The 16,003-nt window shown below is 32.4% G+C and overlaps 1 protein-coding gene across 1 annotated transcript in view; it reads left to right on the forward strand.

Moving 5' to 3' along the window:
• LOC112692829 (probable ATP-dependent DNA helicase HFM1) overlaps positions 1 to 4,876 on the forward strand; it is a 30,801-nt gene extending 25,925 nt beyond the window's left edge. Inside the window, exons 24-28 of the mRNA XM_025567629.1 lie at positions 548 to 699; positions 867 to 915; positions 1,003 to 1,155; positions 1,561 to 2,042; positions 4,654 to 4,876. Coding sequence (XP_025423414.1) covers positions 548 to 699; positions 867 to 915; positions 1,003 to 1,155; positions 1,561 to 2,042; positions 4,654 to 4,703 — 886 coding nt within the window. The 3' untranslated portion in view covers positions 4,704 to 4,876. The remainder of the gene's footprint in view (positions 1 to 547; positions 700 to 866; positions 916 to 1,002; positions 1,156 to 1,560; positions 2,043 to 4,653) is intronic.
• Positions 4,877 to 16,003: the final 11,127 nt, after the last annotated feature.

The raw sequence follows: 16,003 nt of genomic DNA on the forward strand, positions 1-16,003 counted from the left end.
CCCAAGCAGTACATAAGATTTACACAGTAACAGTGTTTTATGTATAGATGTATAATAAACCTAACCAAAAATATTTTTATTAATTTTATTAATATGTATGTCAACATTACATTTGTCAGATAATATATGTTTATAGCTTCTTTTTATGTGTAATAAAAAATTATGCAATGCTTATATACTGCTTGTATAGTATGTATAAGGATAGTAATTACAATTATTTTCAACACTGTTCTCGTAAAACAGAATAAATCATTACAGCTTATTTATTTGAATGTAGAATAATATACGTAAAGTACGTGTATATAGTTTCGAAATTAATTATGTAACAATAACCGTTAAGAAATCATTTTAAAGACAAAAAGAATTAAATGTTTTATTTATAAAGTTATTAGCATCATAACCCTTGTAAGATATCTTGTCGATTTTAATCTTAAACAAACGTCGGCTCTTGTGTGCGAATTAATATTCAAATAACCGTACATTTACCACTACCTATATTGACGGTATTATGTCTATAATATTTCATAGTAGCTACGTTTGTTTTTAGCATGCAATCGCAATGTTTAAGAGACAGTTTTTCGATTGGGAAATTGGAAAACAGTAAATTGTTAATGAACAACGTACACGATAGAGCGGCTATTGGTAATACAGGTATCTTCAGCTCTTATCAAATTGCTCATGGAAATCGATACGGCAACGGTAATATTCTAAAAATAATTAAACTACGAAGTTAAATCAATAAAACTATTCGTAATTTAATGAATATTTTCAAATGACTTTGAAAGTCATCAAAACAAATCTTTTATTTTTTATTTTTAAATGTTTAAGTACACGAAATGGTATATTAATTCGTATTTATTCCTCAGATCAATCTGACGACAGTAAAGAAAATGACGTTCTCTATAAATCACTTCAGTAAGGATATATTATTATATATACGATTAAACAGTGAATATTTGTAATTCTCGCTCATAATATTAAATCATGTGTATTATGTAACAGAACAAAAAAACGTGTTCCATTGGGTGTTCTACGAGATGAAAACATGCGTAAGCAACTTGGGAACCAGCCAGTAATACCGTCAATAAAGGAGTTAGGAGTGAAAAATAATTGTTTCGTAGACATTAAAACGAATCATAACGTGGTCCCGTCTAGGTATATTTAAACTAAAACTTTAGTTGATATTTTTTCGTAAAATATTAAATTAAAAACAAAGCTTTGAATTCAATCATTTATATTTTATTGCTTTTGTAAAAATGTAGTTGATAACAGTATGAAGTATACTAATATTATATGCATTAAATCTGCGATTGTTCGACATTATTATATTGATTCCAATCGTAATATTAACTTAGTTCATAATGTTGCAATAATAAAAACAATTTTCATATAACTAATTTTAATTTAATTTTCAAAACACTTGTAAATTCAAACAATCGCTTATTATCAAAAAAAAAAAAAAAGGATTGTGTACAAATGTATTAAATATAAATGCGTTTAATTATTTTTAAAACTTTGGTATAATGGTATAATTGGTATATTGATTTGTTGTATTATCAGAAAACGAGTGTGGAATCTGACAGACAGCGCCATCGCCGACTTGGAACCCACTACTCCGACCGCATCAGGTCGATTGTCCCGCCAAATAGAAACCAACTTGAAGGCCTCGGCCGATTTTTACGTAAAATCGAAAGGGGAAATCATCTCGGACATCTGTCGCAAGGAAAACGTAGTCCCGACCAGTAGTGAATCGAGTGACATTACCGCCACGACTGCGTCCAAACTTCGTAGCCGTAAAACTTCACTAGACAAGTATTTCAGAGCGGTGAAAACTTTGCGTCGGCCTAAAACTCTGAGCTCCATTGGATTTATTGTAGCAAACGAAAATTATTCGGCAGAAAGTTCGGATGACGTGGGCAAACGACGTTCCGGCGGGATACATATCGAAGACAAATACGCGATCGAATCGTCTCCGGAAGCGCAGCTAGGGACGAATGTTATCCAGGACAATAAATTATTATTCACTAGAAGTGTTTCCGACCGTAAGTGTAAAAATTCGAACTTCTATAGTTGAACCCTGTACTTCGGTCGTGCATTATCCGGGTTTCGAACCCACGGATGTACGTTTTACTTAATGTGCGTGTATGTACTGAAAATACGTAGCGTTTGGGTATCATTTAATAATTTTACTAAACGGCAGATATGCCAAGATTATAAGGTATAATATTGGAAGAAGGGTTAAGATTTCACGTCGAAAACCATAAAACTAAATAAAACACGCGTTTACCATGCGATACATAGTGCTGAGAAATAGTGTTGAGAATTCGGTGTGCGAACGGTTGAGAATACACTAGGTACTGATGTTAAAACATTTATAAGTCGATCGAAAAATGTAATCCCAACGGTCAGCGACCAACGGGTACGGTGTAAACGTCGTTGAACACAGCGTGTTTTGTCCGAGCACAAGTCGTGTGCAGAAAGAAGAAAAAAATGACAATTTTTACGTTGCCACGATCTCGTTCCGGGTGTACGAGACGTTTTCTCACGAACAATAAGTTGATAATAAGTAATAGTGTCTTGTATTGCACATCGTTAATGTTCTATTCCGCGACCGGGTGCACGTACAAGTGCACGCGCTGCGAACGCATCGGTGGTGGTGTGCCGCTGCAGTCGTATCGATGACGTAATTTTTATTACGCGCTCGGCCGTCGCGGCCGTAAGTCACGTTGTTTCCGCCGGTCTGCGGAGATCATAGTAATTTATTACCAACAAATGTCTTGCGATCGTATCGCCTCGATGAATTGTTTTCGACGTTTATCCCGCTGCTGCGCGTACAGCAATATTGTTTTTAGCCATTCACCCGCGACGGACGTTTTTCGATCGCTTTACCAACGTGTCGGGTATAGGTTTATCGTGCTGGCAAGAGCGGGCCGAACTCGACTGAATAGAACTGTCGAAAATCCAAAGCCGCGTCCACACTAGCGTAACAAAACGACGAACAACTAAAAAATATGTGTTGTATGTTCGCGTGGGTTCGCGTTTAGCTAACCAATAAATTACCTTATAACTTGAACAACTTCTCTGAATAACTCCATGGTAGTTCAATCCATCGTTGAGTATAGACGTATACGAGTTGAATAGGTAATACTTGATTATTAAATATTTTAATTGTTGTGATTAATTATTCTAACTGCTATATATAATGACTATGCTGCAAGGGCTGTAGGCAGTTAACTGAACTTAAAAACTGATTATAAATAATAATAGTTTTATTTTGCGTGTTCGTTAAAATGTTCGAAGACGTGTTCATATCTGTCGCAACACGTTCGCGTAACATCCTTTGATGTTACGTCGAAATACCGACAACTGACGGATCGCCGATTTGTTCGATAGAATGTTACAAGTTCGACCATTTGTTACACACGAATCTTGTTCGTCGTTTTGTTACACTAGTGTGGACGCGGCTTTACATGCGCTGATCGATTAATGTGTCGGTTTGCTAACATAACCAGCTTGTGGCTCAACAGCAAATCAACAGTGTAATATGGATAGTAGGATTTGAATATCGACTAAAAATAAATTATAAAAAATAATATAGTTAATAAAGTTTTTTTTTTTTTTGGCGAATTCATACGGAACACGATAGTGAGGTCGGTATCTACAGCTATTGTTATCGGGAATACAGTTCCGTTTCAACGGAAATTTTTGTACATGAGTGTTTCGACGAATAGTTGTGACCGCAATTTTAATAACCTTATTTTCTATAGTAACGGATTTCACCAACGTTAATATAAATATCTTACAAGTAACTGTTGATCTCGATCAAGGACCGGTATATTACATACGACTCCTTAATAAATACACATGTGAACAAGCATAATTGCAATCAGTTACTGTCAGTAACATCATGCTAGGTGCATCACGCACTGGTACATAAATCATTCACTACATTTATGTTGCATAATATTTGATTGTAACGAACATTAAGCGCTTATCATTTTACGAAGACAGTTGTTTACTGTGGTGACTGTGTCAAATTTTTTTTCCGACATCCGTTTAGTTGAGCAATTTTTTAGACCGTAAATCGGACATATATGGTGCCACTTTATGTCATATAAAGCGGTCAATATGAATTTTGACTAATATTTTACATTTATATTGATTAAATAGACTTCAAAAGAAAATAAATTATCAAATATTATTTTAATTGCTTACTATAACCGTGATAAATTATGAAAATATATTATATATAAATATATATATATATATAATATATACATAAAAATTATATATCATATATATATATTATATATATATGATATAAAATTATATATCTACAAATCTAGGGATTTGTATACGAAATTCAAACGTATTTCAACTAAAAAAATTTAAATATTCCAAATATCTTGCCACATCGGTTTATGATGATGACCGATGAGTTAATAATTATATTGTTGACTTTTCATACTTTAATACGACTCTAATACATACCAAAATCTTAAATAGATCATAATCTCTTATAAGTATACTTAAGATAGACGAAACTGATTTAATCATCATAGCATCCAAATCGCCCTCGTCTTACAATTATTTAACTTTTAAATGTTCCATATATTTTAATTAAATAATAAATATATGTATATTTCTATATAGATACGATGAAATCAACTCGGAAGAAGCACATGTTCCTGGGCAGTGTTTAAATTTTTTCCCAACGAAGACTACAACAACGAATAATCGCCTTACCGAATTTGATTTTATGTTTACTCCAGCGAATACGAACACATCTAAAACAAAGTATTAATAACAACAGAATTGGTTTTTAGGAATATAGGATGATAAGTTAACATACTACTCGTATTTCAAACAGGTTATATCAGATTGTTTTTAATTTTTAAAATAAGTTAAATATATTTAAAATAATAAAAAAGTTTATTCTTATTACGTTCTAAATAAAATACACTTATTGTATATTTTTATGATAGTTTTATTTTGCCATTGAATTCTTATGAGAAACCCATTATTATTTATTTGTTGTACCACGGAATAAATGAATTTAAAATGGTCACTTTTAGATGTAAACAAGATTCAGTCATTATATTTATGGAGTCCTAGTTTTTTATCACTTTATAAGTAATAACATTTATTCTGTGGTAATTGAATTTTAAACCAGAGCCGTATCGAGCCATTTTTTATTCTGAGGCAGAACTGTAGCAATGCGCCCTCTAGGTTGTAGGGTTGTCACACTCACAGCTTATAATTTGTGTAATACGATTCGGAAAAATCTGAAAAATTGTAATTAGGTTTCTAGCGAAACAAGAAATAACATTTCTTGAAATAAGTTAATTATTTAATATTTTTGCGCTCCCCAGCTTCAGGCGTCCAAGGGAAAGTGCCTTGCTCGCCTCACCCTAGTTACGGCTGTGTTGTAAGCATTGAACGTACTTCATTATTTTTATGAGTACTGTTTATTAAACCACAGAACATATGAAATATGTTGGGACCCCATAACAATAGCCGAATGATTTTTGAACTCTCCTATGTTAACTCTGTAAAATCTTATCAGTGACCGTTCTGATTTCATACATTCTGTGGTTATACAGCAGGTTTACCGGTTAGGTGTGCTGATAGGCGATGATCGTATATTGCACACAATGCCCTGTTCTCTACACGAGAACGATTTCGGAAAAGAGAAGGGGGAATTATAAAACATCCATTAAAAGAAATAAAAAAAAAATTCCAATAGGTACACATTGTTCAATAAATTCTCAGTCGCAACAGTTGTAAATAACAGAAAATTATCAATAACAAATCTATACATCGATTAATTCATTAGACGGTTTAAACTAATTATTTATTTTTAAAAAAAAAAGTGTCTCTGTTGTCTGCAACCCACAATTACATACCGTTGATTGCGTAACTGTTATAAAGTCGGTACATGAATAGTAACCATGGTTTGCAATAATAGTTAATAAACTAGGATTCCAATTTTTATGACTTCGTATTATGTAATCAATTCCAATCGAACTCTAAGAATAAGTTATTATTTATATTTTCGTTAACGACATTTCAGTAATATCAGTAGAAGAAATTCACAGATGTCAAGTGTTAACACAATTTACCTTTCACGGTTTTCAGCAAATAGTTTTAATGCCAGACTGTATATTTTTATACCGCTCCGCTCAATTGAACGCGTTTCAATGTTCTTACGGATACTAACGAAAATTAGATTTCGAAAACAAAATTTGAATTCCACGCGAAGACGACCGGGACACATATTTCAAGAATCAATTTGATATTTTCCCTTTGCACAACGAATGCAATTTTAAAAAGTTTTCTTGTACCCTAATAAGGCCGGCCGAAACTCTGGGACGGAATGATGGTAGTACATAATAATACGGGATTAACCGATATTCGATGCGTACTCGTATAGATTTCACTTCGACGAATTTTACGGGTCGAAAAAACCGTGTACACCGCACCTATGACCTTTAAACTTTTTTTTCTTACGACTAGGAAGCGCGTCGTTCACGAATTACATACATAAACCATTCCGCGATAGGATTAACGACGAAGATAAGATGCGATCGGGAGTAGTAGGCGTGCTGTAAATAATATAATAAAATATGTAATGCGCGCACACAACGTAATAAATTATTACAGGCGTACAGCGAACCGCGGTCCTCAGGGGGACGGTAAACTGGTGCATAATAATATCGTGTAGTGTGGTTTTTTTTTATTTTTTATTATTATTACTACAAATATTATCTGCCGATCGCTGATATAGTTATTGGTAGTTCTTTGACGCGGGAGTTTCCATAAACCAAATAACGATGATGATGATGATGATAACGATAAAATCATAAATTGATATAATCCATCGTGTCGCAGCGGTGTACTCAAGGGCGTATTTGAGTTGAAGCCATAGTGTGGGGGGAGGGGTAGGCGAAACTAATTTTTCTTCAATACAAACTTAAAAATAATTTACAGTTCATTACCTATAGCTCTTGTTTCTGTTATAATGATATGTCTATCATAGTAGTTTATATTCTTAATTATTTATACATTATATTTTTTAAATAAATCAATGTATTATATTCGAAAAAAATACGAGCCATGGGGGGAGGGCTAGTGTCCCCTTCGCCCCTCCCCTCAAATACGAACTTGGGTGCATTCGCGTATTTAAAATGATCGCTCACACGCCTGGCTCAAGGGGTAGGCGACATAGGCGCACGCCTAGGGCGGTGTTTAACATTTTTAAACTATGGATAATTAAAAAAAAAAAAATTATTAAATTTTCTAGCATCTACTCATATCTAATTATGTGTAGTAAAAAATAAGACGCAAAAGACTTGTTTTATTTCAATCAGTAGTGGTTAACTTGTCTACAAATGTATTAATTTATGTACTATTTATGTATTATTTAATGTACTAACAAATTGTTAAACTTTACATAAATAAATATAATGAACTCAGAATTAAGTCTATTTTAGTATTGTTTATGTAAAATTAATATTCGATGTAGGATTTACTTGTAAGGGGCGGCAAAACTTAAGTTTGCCTAGGTGTAAGTAAACGTTTGAGCCGGATCTGATCGCTCGTACACGATACGTACCCTTCCGCCACGGGAGGTTGCGCGTGCGAATACGTTCACGACCCGAGAGCGACGGCAGAGCAGATAAACATCGTTTAACGTAGGTTCAGTTTCGCATTGTTTTGCGTTGTTGCCGCGGCAGCCAATCGTGATTCTGAGCGTTCGTACTGCTGCGCCTATAGCTCAACCTAAAATATCGATGTGCAGATATTATTGGAGGAAAAATATCGATATTTTTTTTCCATCCCTAGTTTCGGTTCACTCGTCAGCAGTACGTCGCCGCCGTTGGACGACGCATACGGCGCAGTGCCCATGGATACGTACATGCAGGGCCCCGTAGCAACCAAATATTGCACTCGGGGTAAAACTTCAAAATTCGGCCTTAAGTATTTTAATTTATAAAAAAAATCCACAAAAAACTGAATATTTCTTATAAATGCAATATAAATAATAAATTTTCCTTATAATTATATAATAGTTGGTTAATTTTATTTAAATCAATAACTTATTAAAATATTAATTTACATAATAATTATAAGTAGATTCGTAGATATAACATAATAATATTTATAAATTATATAAGTAAATACCCATATAAATACATAATATTACTTATATTTGTTAGTAATATGTTATAAGTAACAATTAATTTGAAATTTTTTCATTTTTGCGCCCTTCCAGGAATTGCGCACGGGTCGTAGGTTCCTGTAGCCCCCTTCTCTCGCTACGGCTCTGTGTATATGTTCAGTAGACGCTGCTCATGAGCTTCACGGATGTAAGGTTCGGCCGCTTATGGGACTCAAAATCTTCTGGAACGGTCCAGACGTGTCCAAATACATTGGAAAAAAAATTGAGTTGTAAAACTCGAATTTTGTGAGAAAAATCGCAGAAAATAAACTTCCGCGCTTGATAATCGTTTATTAACATCGCAGTTGAACCGCCATCAAAGTTCAGATAGGCTCTAGAACTATTGAGGAGAGCTGCTCAACACCGCCAAATTATTCGGTTCGATATACAATTTTGTGGTATATTTCCGAAAGAGTTAAAAATAGTTAATAATATATTTATTTTATAATACGTATTATGTAATATCTAATACGTAGTAAAAATAAAATATCATTAGAATTCAGATTTTTGTTTGTATTTTTTTTCCATTTCGCTTACGACATTCATTCGGTTATAAGACTCATTTTATGCTGGTCCCGAAGTGAGTTACTTATAAGCGGTGTCAACTGCGTATTGTTGGAATTCACTCGGAATCTACGTTTCGGCCGATTCCCTCGAGCGGTGGCTAAGATATCGAACGTTAAAGTGCTCGTGTTGGCAAGTAAATACGCCATTTTTTTTCTCTGCAGTCAAGTACCTACTCGTCCAATTTGTTTAAATTTTCCGAACACCGGGATCGAACGATAACACGCGTGGTAACGGGGATCGAAACGAACGGAACTCGATTTATTGAGTGCGGGGGTAGCGGCACCCATTACTGCCTACACAGGGAGGACTACGTTAGTCGCAAGGAATTATGGTCGATAAATGATTGAGACAAAGGCCCTACACCAAAAATCCAAACGCAAATTATTAAACAACCGTCTACATAAGCTTCGTCCGACATTAAAATCCAAACTTTCGAAATTTAAATTTTACGAGTCTTATTAAGTCCCATTTGGAATTATGGTATACATATCTGTGGAAGTGCTCATTCATTCCAAACGCGAACCATACACTAATATCCATAACCCATCCCCTTACAGCTATATTATCCCACGGCACGTCACAAATGACATACTCTGAAAAGGTATAAAAATCTAAATCGTTGAACAACTAACCTAACAATATATTACGTACAATTTCTCAACAAGCTGCAACGACACCAATACCCTCTTCTTACAGCCCACTTATCCTCACGCATATTACAAAACAATCCTCCTCGTTTTATCAAAAAACGTTGGTGTCGAAATATTTTGAATTAAATTTAACGAGGAAATTGTGACTGATTAATAGTTAATTAATTCTTATGGGTTCTACCATTGGCTATAGCATTACTACGTGTTTTTTCTCATTTACCTATTGTATTTAATTAATAATCCCGCTTGCAAATAAGAAATAGGTTCGAAATCAGCTGCTAAAAACAAATCTGATAAAAATATTAGAATATAATCCAGTACATTATTCATAGATTGTATCCGAGTATATTCTATATATTATAACTACAAATACTTGTGAAAGTTTTCGCTCTGAATTCAACTCAAATTTTTATCATCATCCTAATATACTCAAAATTATAGAAGTCTTAAAAATGTTTCAAAAAAAAAGACATATTAAAATAAGAATATCAATAGACCACATCAAATAAATACTAAACTAAATACTAAATACTAAACCTAACGCAAAACATTGAAAATGGATATAAGAAGAAACTGGTGACTGGCGCAGTTTATATAGACCTGACCGCAGCATACGACACGATCAACTATGGAATCCTTTTCAAAAAAATATATGATATAACAAGTGATTACAATCTAACGACCTTTATCACTGAAATGATTAGAAATAGAATGTACTTTCTGGAGCTACAAGGATAGGAAACCCACTGGAGGACTCAAAAAAAATGGATTAGCGCAAGATAGTGTATTAGCTTTGCTGTTTAACGTGTATACCAACCAACGACCAATCAGTAGATAGATCCATTAGGAACCCAACGCTACATATACGCTTACGATTTAGCGCTTACTGCTCAACATCACTCGTTCGAAAATATAGAATTAACACTTAGCAATGCACTAGAGGAAATGTCAAATTATTACAAAGATAACTGGTTAAAACCAAACCCTAACAAAACTCAAATATGCATTTTCTATCTAAGAAACTGTAGAAGCTTTAATTGTACAAATAGTACAATTATATAATATATAATATAATAATATAATATATTATATAATTATATTTATTTTATTTGTTAGTATAAACAATATAAACTCTAACAAAATGCATAATATTTATTAGTTAACCAATACGGAACAATATATACTACAAATAATATATAACAAAAAGTAAAAACGCGAACAAAGGTACGAAAAGAATTTAAACATAAACGGCACGTTGATGTATTAACGAGAAATCGTTGACTAGAGCGTAGGAAACATAGATGTATGAGAAACAGAATATTGGTAACATGTTTATTGATCAGTGTGACTATTGCTGCCACATACTCCCCTTTCAGTGAAAAGTAGGTTCTGAATCTTACTGGGAGTCGTACTACTTGTCCACATCTACTGGTTTTCTGTTGGCCAGGGGTATCTTGGTTTGCTGTCCTTCCCTCCACCATTGATACTGGAACAACTTGTGATGGTTGCTGCCAGAGTTATCCTGCTGAACTGGTGCTTCAATGTAAGCTGGTTTTACTCTATCTATAGACACTTTCTTCTCTTCATGTCTCAATAGTAATGTGAAAATCTTATAATTTTTTTCTAGAACTTTGAAAGGACCATCATATGATCTTTCTAGTGGTTTTTTTACATGATCTTTCCGAAGAAACACATGAGAGGCGTTCTTCAGATCCTTGAAAACAAATATTTTTCTCTTACCGTGTGCTGATGTTGGTATCGGTCTGACGTCAAAACAAAAAAGCAAAACGAACAATGAGAGTAACATGGAAGGAGTCGATATTGAAAATACCGAATACTCAAAATACCTAGGCATTACACTAGAACGAATTTTCAAGCATCACTGTGGAAATGTAAGACAAAAAACACATGCGAGAAACAACCTGATTAGGAAGCTAACAGGAACATCGTGGGGAGGAGACACAAGCACTGTGAGAACATCAGCACTAGCATTATGCTACTTAACAGCCGAATATGCTGCTCCCGTGTGGGCCAGATCATGTCACACAAAAAAGGTCGACATTGCACTGAACGAGACTTGCAGGATAATTTTAAGATCTCTTAAACCAACAACAGTTGAGGAAATACAAGCACTATCAGAAATTGCCCCACCAGATATCAGGAGAGACGTCGCATCAGAGACAGAATGACACAAACAACTAAACGACCCCCGACACCCACTTTATTTATTTATTTATTTATTATTAGTATAAACACATGTGGGCTCAAGTTCAGTAGGAAATATCTCTTATCTAACATTTATACAGCATAAAATTATTACGACACAATTCAATACGATTTACAAACAACAATTGGAAAATTAAATTTAGGTAGAATAAACAAAAAATTATAAATATAAAGAACTTATATAATTATAGATATACATTTTAATTACATTAGATAGCTGGAAAACATGGGTTAGATGGATATAAATTACTCATGTTAAACAAATCAAATTTTATTAACTTGTTCCATTATTTGGCTATGCGATCAAGTGGATTATTAAGACCATAGAATGTGCGATGAAAAGGAACTTTAAAAGTAGGACAGCTTCGTGATTGATATTGTGGAACATGAAAATGAAGCAATTATAATAATTCAGGGCAAGATATCAAATCATTCACCAATTTAGATAAAAAACAAATATCATTGTATCGACACCTTTTTTCAAGAGAATTTAAATTTAAAAATGTCTGAACTGAAGATAGAGGTAAATATATAGGTTGGTTGATATTAAATATTGTATTACGTTTACAAGCAATAAGCCGTAAAAATCTTCTTTGAACTCGTTCAATTGCTTCACTTAGACCGTTTTGATAGGGATTCCAAATGATCGAACAATACTCTAATATTAGTGTAACTAGATTTATTAAGGTCCTGAGTTTTATAGCAGACATTTCCTGATATTACATGAGCATAGATCTTGAGATCGTTAGCAAATAATTGGCAATAACAACATTTAAAACACGACTTAATATCTAAAATGAAGATGGTAAACTATAACGGAGATAGATGTCCTCCTTGAGGGATAACAGAAGGTACTTTTGTAGCGTCCGATAAAAATCCATTAATTTTTACTTGCTGAGTTATATTAATTAAATAAAAAATTAAAGATCAAGAAATCAATGGGTCAGTTAAGCCAAATAGTCTTAATTTCGCAATTAATACGGAATGGTTTACTAAGTCAAATGCCTTACTGAAATCAGTATATATTACATCTGTTTGTTTACCAGATTCCATGGATATTCTAAGAAAGTGATAGAAACATAGTAAATTAATTTCTACTGAAGGCCTCTTTCTAAAGCCATGCTGGTTATTATCTAAAATATTTTTAAGCGTATAGGTTAATGATGGTACAATTAATTTTTCTAAAATTTTGGGCAAAACGGATTGTTTTAATATTAGTTTATAATTGGTTACACAATTTTTAAAACTAGACTTAAAAATTGGTGTGAAAAAATTGTTTTTTCATTGAGAGGGATACGTACCATCACTTAAAGATTGATTAAATGGTTTACATAAAGAAATTGAAAGAGAATATTTGCAAGAACGTAATAAAATATTGGGTATACCATCAGGTTATAGATTAGACCAAGGCATAGATTAGAATCAAGAGAATTAAGAGTTTCAAATATTTCACTAATAGTAATTTCAATATTAGGTTGTTGATATATTTCGGTATAATTTTTTGAGTTTTTCAAGACATTCATTTATATTTAATTTTTTTATGGAATAAACTGAACTAAAATATTCTTTAAATAATTCTGCAACCGCATACCCTGCCGCTAATAATTTATAATTTAATTCCATAGTGTTGGGTATATCATTATCAAACTTTAAAAATGTTATATAATGCCAAAACGATTTTGGATTGGAAGTGAGATCTGTCTGAACTTTTTGTATAAAATGTGAATAACTTATTTTAGATTCTTTTTTACAAAGGCCATTTAAGCGAGAAAATTCATTATAAATATTAGTCTTTTTTGATTTTAAACTCTTTGTGTTGACGTTTTTTATTAAATAATAAAGATTTTAGTTTTCTACTATACCATTAAGGATAATTAGATTTTATTTTAGAACTTTTGGAAGCAAAAATATTTATTGCATTCTGGATAACTGTATAAAAATTTGATATAATAATTAAAAACGTCAAGGTCATCACATAGTACGGAGTCCCAATTAATATCATTAAATTGGATATTTATAGCATTAAAATTAACACAACGAAAATTAAGTTCGGAGATAGAGATTTTGGATCTTAAAGTTGGTACAAAAACTGGACATTTGAATCGGTGGATGGGCTCTGTCGATTGAAACTAACGCAAAGGAGTATTTAGTTACTTCAAGACTATCCGAAATTACTATGGAAAGAATCCACTTCTACCACGACTTAAATCTAGAAAAAATTTCCTTAGTACGATACAAACAATAAAGAACTCACCAGAAAAAGAAAGAATCAACAGATGGAGAGAAAACGAAACAGTACAAGGGAATTAAAAGAAGAGTTATTTAAAGGAAAAAACTGGAAATGGGAGAAACGGAAGGCATTAAATCGGTTAGGAACAGGAATTGGACGATGCAAAACCACACTTAAGAAATAGAACATATTAGGAAAAGAAGACACTACCAACTGCAAATGTGGTGAAACATAGACAATGGGCTATCTACTACAATGCCCTCTAATTGCAATAAAAATGACTTAGACCTGGCAAATGACAAAGCAGCAGCAGTCGTTACTTTTTGGATGACTGAGATCTGAACGACACGAAAGAAGAAATAAAATAAATAAAATAATAAAATTATTTAAACAACAAATAATTAGAACACAACTTAAAATTAATATGTGAGCAGTATGATTATGTTAAAGGTTTGAGTTTTATAATAATATTAATAAGCCACATAAAATGTACTTTATATTATTATCATTATTATTATTTATGTATATTATTATAATATAAATCACAGGTAATATGTGGACGACTATACATTATTATATATGGACAAGATTCAATTAAAAATTGTATTAGATTTCTTTACAAAACACAAAACAAATTTTAATCACACCAACTACGTTGTCAGTTCTGAGTCTTAATAAAATAGGAAAGAAATTTATATTCGTGTGGGAACTTACGGATTGATATATTTTTTTTTTGTACATATATGAACTGACATACCCGAGGATGATTTTTACCTACCATATCTCGTGTAGGAATTTACATTCGCCCACACACACACATGCTGTAATGGTTGCTGTCATGTGCTCTTTGCCGGCGCAACGTTTTGCAGCGTGGTTTTTTTTTTTAAATAATTTAATTTCAGAATTCCGAGTCCTGTGCGATGTCATCTACCGGTAGAAGATTCCGTAAGCATTTTGTTTCCTTATAAGACGTTAAGTCCTTTTATCTCCACGCTAACCTAACCTAACCCATGATAATATTATCAAAAGTTGATCCCGTAAAATTCGTAGATAATATTTTTTACCTTTCTTGAAAATCGTTTTCGTATATGTGTAAAGGTGGCAATAAAACTGTACCTGAAAAGTCAAAACTCTAAATACGTCTTTGCGCGTACCTACTGCCGAACGTCCGTCCCTTTTGTATATGACTAGTGCATCTAACATAACGGCGTGTGCCTGGTACGAATAGCAACTTCGGTTTCGCGGGTGAAATATAATATTTTACTATTTGCATAACTCACATTCTGTATTGATAATATGTATGTTTATAATAAATAATATAATGTATCCTCGGATTTATTATACACAGTCATTAGGGTTTAGTTTTTTCAGTTTCGGATTAGTTTACGCACATCGCTTGAACCTTTAATATACAGTGGACTCTCGATAATTTGATAACCTCAACAAATCGAACTAAATTCTTGGTTCCATGAAAACACCTCAATAACTCGAATTTTTTTTACCAGAACTGGTAATTCGAATTTATTAATTAAATATATGTTTAAATAAACTTAATTTGAAGTGTGAATCAATTTATGTACTAGTATTCAGGCAAAAAATAAGATGTTACCCTACATATCTATACATAAGTTGAAATACATATCTGTGTTCCTTATATAAATAACTTAACTAAATTAAATAGCAAATATGTATTAAAATAAAAATGTTCCAACACTTTTTGATTTTAATTATTTTCTTCTTTCTTCTAAATAATTCAAACTTTTTTTAAAATTAAAACCACATTAAATTGAATTTACAGTATGGTCACCAGAATTTTAAAGTATAACAACCGAGTTTTAACAAGTGATGGTCAATGATAATGATACTGAATTTATTTATTATTTTCATTTATTTTAGATTTGAAATTAAGTAGAAATAAAATTAATAAACAAAAATATAGTTAAAAGAACAAAATATTGTTTATAATTATTATTTATGTAATATATAACAAATATAATTTACACAGTAAAAACTGACGCTTATTAAATTCATCAGTTATGATTAGTGTCCATTGGAAGTATGAAAAAAATTTTTTATGTTTAATAAATTCGATGTGTTTGGATATAATAT

Source organism: Sipha flava, unplaced genomic scaffold (assembly GCF_003268045.1).
Source record: "Sipha flava isolate LNK unplaced genomic scaffold, YSA_version1 77_pilon_pilon, whole genome shotgun sequence".
Classification (NCBI taxonomy): Eukaryota; Metazoa; Arthropoda; class Insecta; order Hemiptera; family Aphididae; genus Sipha; species Sipha flava.